We start from the raw sequence: 6,883 nt of genomic DNA on the forward strand, positions 1-6,883 counted from the left end.
TTTTTTCTCCCCGAAACCAAATATATAGAGTTGGAGTTGAGTTCGGAGGAGCTCCAGGGGGCCCATAAGGTAGGGGGCACGCCCCCCACCCTCGTGGACACGTGGTGGGCCCCATGGCCTTCATCTTTTGCAAGGATTTTTTATATTTTCTAAAAAGTTGTTCCGTGAAGTTTCAGGTCATTCCGAGAACTTTTGTTTCTGCACATAAATAACACCATGGTAATTCTGCTGAAAACAGCGTCAGTCCAGATTAGTTCCATTCAAATCATGCAAGTTAGAGTCCAAAATAAGGTCAAAAGTGTTTGGAAAAATAGATACGACGGAGACGTATCAGCGGCGGAGGTGGAAGATGACTCGATGCAGGCGATGTAGTGGCGCCAAGCTTCAACAGGAGGCAGTAGAGGAAGTAGCGGGCGACGACGAAGTCCAGGGGGGCGACCTCAGGCTTCGAGGATGGTGGGGAGCGCGTGAATGACGACAGCCATGGCGGTGGTGGTTCAGGTGTGTGCGCGGAGGAAGAGAACGTCGCGAGGGGGAAGGAGTGGACGACTAGGGTTCGTCTAGGTGTCGAGATGGTCTTGTAGACGGCGGGGAGGTAGTGGATGGACGGCGCGTGCACCCTGCTGGCTATGGAGCCGGTGGATGGCCGCCACGCCCTTTGTCCTGTACAGAAGAAGGGGATGAACCCCATTGGGCTGGGCCATAGCACTGTTGCACATAGAGCCCACTAGTACAGTATTAGCTAGCACTTTTTCCTTTTGTTTTCTTTTTTTTCTTATTCTATCTCCACTGTTTTGTATTAACATTTGCTACCCATTGACTTTTGTTAAATATGGTATTAGGCACATAAATACTAGGCATTATTTTTTAGCATGCTCACAAGGTTTGGAGGCAATTTGAGTTAAACAAATAATTGTTTATTTTGAAAAGGTCGTTTTACTTGTTGTTGGACCATTTGTTAAATTACTACAAATTTATTTGTGAGTCAAATGAAGTTTGTTTCAACATGACAATTGATCAGGGGAAATTATAGAATAATACGAACATTTTTGCTTTACTGTTTTAAGAAACTATAATTTGACTTGTCATTTGAATTTACCTTGAAACGAGTAAGATTTAGCAAAATTTTAATTATGATGACCTGGCATCATTAATAGGGGTTATTGTAGCTTAACTATCGGGGTGTCACAGGGCTGACCCTTGCCGTAAGTCCTCGAGACGGGCGACAAGATCACGGATCGTCTCCGCGCGTTCCCAAGACACTAACGGGTTTGGATATGTGATCTGAGTAGGCCTCTAGCCTTTTCGCACTAACTACCATGTGGGAATAAGTATGGGCACTCGGTGTCGTACGATTCTCTAAAAGCTCTTCGGACGTCAGCAATTGAGTGGCGCGCGCCCGATTGGATGGGAACCACTTGCGCTTGTATTAAGGGGTGGGTCTGCTCCAGGCCGAGCGCGCAGGAGTGCAAAGGGTGATGGGCCCAAGACCCCTTAGCGCTTAGGATGTAGACAGGCATGTTGACCTCTCTGTTGAGCCTAGGTAGGACTACGGTGTGTTGATCAGCCGAGGCTGGACATGACCCGAAAAAGTGTGTCTAGTCGGAGTTAATCGATCGTGTTTAGTAAGTTGGTGCACCCCTGCAAGGAAGTAATCTATTCGACTAGCCATATCCACGGTAACCGACGCTCGGAGTTGTATCCCGATCTACTAAATGGATATGATAGCTCCGGGATCGCTTTCTCGTAGGGAGGAAGGATCTCTTGGCGTTACTAAAATATACTTTTGACTTTATGATATGCAAATATGCACTCTTCTAATGCTGCAAGACGCTGGTCTTCCCTTCTGTTCTGGCATTTTTGCAGTATAGTCCAAAGATGCACATTCCTTTGATACCGATGCATACTTAGTATAGATATGATGCATACTCAATACCCAATTGCTTTGCTACCTCTTTACGCCTCTACCCGATTGCTGCGATCAGATGATGGAGTCCAGGAGCCAGCTGATCCCGCCAATGACTACTACTACACCGACGGAGCCTACTACTACCTAGAGACCACCGATGACCAGGAATAGTTGGGGGACCCCAGGCAGGAGGCCTGCGCCTTTTCGATCTAGTATCATTGTTTTGCTAGCCTTCTTAAGCTAGACTTGTTTATCCTATGTCTCTACTCATATATTGTTGCTTCCACTGACTTAAGCCTTTGTGGCCCTGGCTTGTAATATAAATCTTTATGTTTGAATTTGTGTCTAGAGTTGTGTTATGATATCTTTTCGTGAGTCTTTGATCTTGATCGTGCGCATTTGCGTGTATGATTAATGCATGATTAAGTTAAAGTTACTTTGTGCAAAATGCTATGTTAATTAGGAGATACACAAGTCGAGACCGTCAAATATCACTAATAGTATGTTATTTGTTGATACATAAGAAGATCCTTTTTTCAATCTAAGTAAAATATATAGCTTCAAAAAATGTAAGTAAAATATATTTTGATTTCTCTAAAACGTTTGTGGTTATGTTCATTCGCCGAGCTTTTGCAATTGAAGATTTTGTTTACCAGAAACCAATTGTTTACTAAAATAAACTTTTCATTGCTCCCATTGCTAACTGCAAAATCTAATAGAGGAAAAAAGCTCCAATTGTTTACTAAACCCTGAATTGGGAAAGGTAGGTAGGCGAAAAGAAACCTGGAATAAAAGCCTACACACGAGTCGCTTGCTAGAGATTTTAGCATGAATCGCAGCACTCGATTGAACAGATAATGTGAAGGAGAAAAATTCTAGAGACTCAAGTTCATGCCTGCATCACCCATACGGTGGTGGAGTCCATGGATACTGGAACAGAGGATGGGATCTCGGACTTAATAGATAGAAGATCTAGGCTTCAAAGAGTGTTGTGATCATTCACACATCACACGACACAGACCATAGGAATGTAACAGCCACATGCACAGCCACAGCCACTGCCACTGCCACTGCTTAATTCTGAAGGAAACTGGCAATGAAGGAAACTGTGTTCAGACTGACCTTGTTTTCAAAGTCATACCTTCCAATCTTGCTTGGTATAAACTGACAATACAGGAAACTGCGTTCCACTAGTTCATCACGACGCAGCCTTCGTAACTAGAGGGAAAAACGCTCGTTGCTGCAGCTGAGCACCAGTGGTTCCTCAAGTCTGACATAGATCAGACCACAGTCGCTTCCAGTTTTTTTCATGGATGGACTGCACAGGGCCACAAGGGCCACAACCATTGAAGCTTCTCTCTACCCAAAGAACGAACAGCATGAGCAAGATTATATGCTGCCCGCACTGAACAAACACAAGCCTGGACGGTTGAAGGTGCTAAAAGAAGGCTTGACGATGATGCGTAGAAACAAAAAAGGTTTCTTGTACTTCTAAACCTACAACAACCGATAAGCACAAGCCTGGACGATTAAGATTATATGCGGCCCACACTGAATAAGCACAAGCCTGGACGATTGGTGGTGCTCACTGGATTTTCAGAGAAAAAAAATTCTGGACGGTCGAGAACAAAAAATTAACATTCTCTACCTAGTAAAAGGTTTCTTCTTGTACTTCAAACGTACATCAACCACCAAGCTCTTTACTGGTAGTGGTAGAAACTAAGTATCAAGCATTAGGCATACGGAATGCTACCGGTATACGGAATGTGTATGAGATGGGTCCTGTATTAGGCAGATAGTCAACGAATTGTGCTACCGGTATACGGAACGTGTACAGGATGTGTGTGTACGAGAAGGGGAGTATTAGGTGTACTAGCGCATTAGAAAACGAGCTTTCTTTTCCTTTTGAAAACGTGTTGTTCGAGAGTTGCTACCAAAATTTTCTACTCCGAACAGAGGAGTCTGTGCCGAGTCCCTGGTTCGTCCCATGACTTTAGTCGTCCAATGGCAGGGTTGGTGCGTAAGGCAGAAAATATCATAGAAGAACGCAGGGAAATGCAGGTGTTCCTCTGAAATTTTCACCTACCGGTTCGAATACCTGAGGCAGGCGCCGTCGCGATCTTTCTCCCAGACGGACCGTAACTGCAGGTTGATCGATGATCGATCAGGCCAACAGGCACACTGTGGTGCAGGGATGCAGCCAATGGTGACCAAGGGGCCGGCACCCGATTCCAGTCGAGATCGACGAGATGCCATGCATCACCGGCGCTCCCCGGAGCTCTGCTTCGCGTGACACCGCAGCGGCGCCCTTCCTCTGCCTGAGGCAGCACCGGAAATAATAGCAACAAGTTTCATCAAATTGAAATTCGTTGCAAATAATCCTTCTCATGTATGTAAAGAAAGGGGAAAAGTAATAATAGTGCAATATACGCAGCGCACATGACAAAGATGATCAAGCACTTTCAGAAAAAAAGAAAGATCAAACTGCAGGTAATAATAGTGCAATATTCGAGTCAATTTCTACATCAATTTTTTCGTAAAACGAAATTTCTTCATCTACTGCCAATTATGTACAGGTTGTTTTTCCCATTTCTGCCGATTACCATGGCCCAGGAAGATGAAAGATCTAAACTTGCAATTAGCACAGAATGAATGAATGAATGAAAACTCGATTCAATTCATTCGTACCTTGCGCGCTTCCTCGAGGTCGCTTCGTAGTAGTCGTCCTCGCGAGCAGAATCATCCTCCTCCTCCGTCGCCGGTGATGCAGCATCGTCCGCAGCAGCAAGATCGTAGAAGTAGTCGTACGAGACGAGATCGCCCAAGAAGTAGTCGTCGAGGACGAGATCCTTCCCTGGAGTCGCCGGCTCGGCGTAACGGCCGTCGAGATCACCCAAGAAGTAGTCGTCCGCGGCAGGCTCCTTCAGATCGAGCGGCCCGCCGGCGTCCCCGCCATCGTCGTCCTCCATGAGGAACCTCTCCAGCTCGCTCGCGTAGGTCGACATCCCGCCGTCGTCGCGATCCCCATGCGACTCCGACGGCGGCGCGCCGTCGTCCGTCACCACGGAGTCCGGCGAGCTCTCTCTCCCGCCGTCGCCACCATCACGAGAACCCGGATCCAAACCGAAACCGCCCTCCTTATCGGCCACGGCGGGCAGCAAGCACTCGCCGTCGCCGCCGCAGAACTCGGTGAGGTCCATGTCCAGCAAGTCGAACTCGAACCCGTCCATAAAACCCAAGTCGAAGTCGAGATCATCCACGCCACCCAACGCGGCGGCGGCGGCCATGGCGCGAGTACGTACGCACGTCGACGAAGGTTCGATCGATGAGCCGGCCAACGCGCGCCCGGAAGTTTTTGAAATCAGAAGATTGTGAGGACGTCGACCAGGGGAGGGGGGATTTTATATGGGGGCGGGACGGAGACGGGGGAGACGTGGCCGGAGTCGGTTCCTTACCGCGCAAGGTTCGGCCGGGCCCCGGGCGGCGTATCCGGGAAGTTTCCTTTCCTTCCGGCCGCTGCGGGAGGAACCGACGTACGCACGCACGTCCCGATCGGAACGGGATAGCGCGACGTGGGGAGTTTGACTCTTCTCGTGGCGGTGGCCAAGTGATGAGCGGTGTGGATTGATTTGATCTGGTGCGTCGACGGTGCCGATCGGTCGAGATGCGTGCTTGCGTGTTTCTCCGGAGGTTTCTGGATTTCCTACGAGACGCGGTCCCGCGGGGAGGTACGAATTCGAACTTTTTGAGAACGCAGATTGCGACGTCTGTTGCTATCTTTGAAAAACTATAAAATTGGTCGGTGGAGTGTGCACATATTATTATTTTTAGGAACCACACATATGTTTTTTTGAAACACCTGTAATTTTATTGATACTTCATGACAATTACAGTTACACTGATCTGGACTTAAGATTCAAGATTATAAAGTAACTTCTATGATTAAGAATTCCTAAATACTTCAGAGTGCACGCACACTATCTTGGTGAAACGAGCGGTCGAGCACGAGCCGCTCGATTAGCCCAGATCGTGCGGTCATCGGCCTCAGGTGGTACCCGGTCAGGAGGCGACCGAACGTGCACGTGATTGGGCCCGTCCGCAAGCACCGCTTTCCAGGTCCAGCCGGTTCCCATCGCACAGGATAGCATGAAGGGTGAGCCACGCCTCTTTCTCCTTCCCTTATCCATTTTCCTTTCTTCTAGCCATGTTCGTCTCATTTCTTCCCCAAATCTGGCAGGGATAGGCCACCGCTGCCGTGATTGCAGCTGGAGGCGAAGGGCGGGAGCGCGGGATCCGCATCTCGTCGCCGGCGCAGGTACAGTACGCCCGCCTTTTTTGCCTCGCATCTTCTGCTTCTCCATTTTTCCCCTGTCGTGGTCGGGATCTTCCGTAATTGGCTCGCCGAAGAGGGGTTCTAGGATTTCCAGTGGATGTCCAGTGAGTACGAGGTAGCTCGTGAAAGGCGTCGCCCGTGACTACCTGGTCAACTCCGGTGATTTGGGGAGTTCCTGTTTCGTCAGGGGGAGTCAAGGGGGCGTGTTCTAGGGGATACGGGTTTCATGGCGATTCACCTCCATATCACGCAGATTCAGCGAGGTATTCCGGCACGTTGCCTCCGGCCAAACCGTCTGATCTGGCATGGCGATTTTTTGATTTTTTTTTAGCGGCGATTTGAGTTGGAATAGAAGGAAGGGAGTACATAAGAGTACTGAGAGGATAGTTCTGATGTTTTTGCTCAACCCTCTCAAAATACATCCGTGTGGTTTCTCTGTTTTCTCATAAGTGCATGCATATATGTAACCAGTTGGCTAGTTTGTTCTCGTAGTTGCACAAAAACACAAATGTAGTTGGATCACACATATACATATCTCAATTGGCTAGCCAACTTATGGAGTTGCACAGTGATGGCTAACCAATTGCCTCAGATGGATACACTGTGTAAACCATGTTCAAACAGTATGTGTGTTTTTTGGT

General features: G+C 48.0%; 1 protein-coding gene across 1 annotated transcript; it reads right to left on the reverse strand.

Annotated features, from left to right (window-relative positions):
* Positions 1-210: 210 nt before the first annotated feature.
* Positions 211-5,268, reverse strand: LOC125539879. Its single transcript, XM_048703418.1, has 2 exons — positions 4,598-5,268; positions 211-4,227 (listed from the first exon to the last, which is right to left on the reverse strand). Exons 1-2 carry the CDS (start codon positions 5,194-5,196, stop codon positions 4,074-4,076), a joined length of 753 nt encoding a protein of 250 aa, XP_048559375.1. The 5' UTR covers positions 5,197-5,268; the 3' UTR covers positions 211-4,073.
* Between the last annotated feature and the right edge of the window lie 1,615 nt (positions 5,269-6,883).

This window comes from Triticum urartu, chromosome 2 (assembly GCF_003073215.2).
Source record: "Triticum urartu cultivar G1812 chromosome 2, Tu2.1, whole genome shotgun sequence".
NCBI lineage: Eukaryota > Viridiplantae > Streptophyta > Magnoliopsida > Poales > Poaceae > Triticum > Triticum urartu.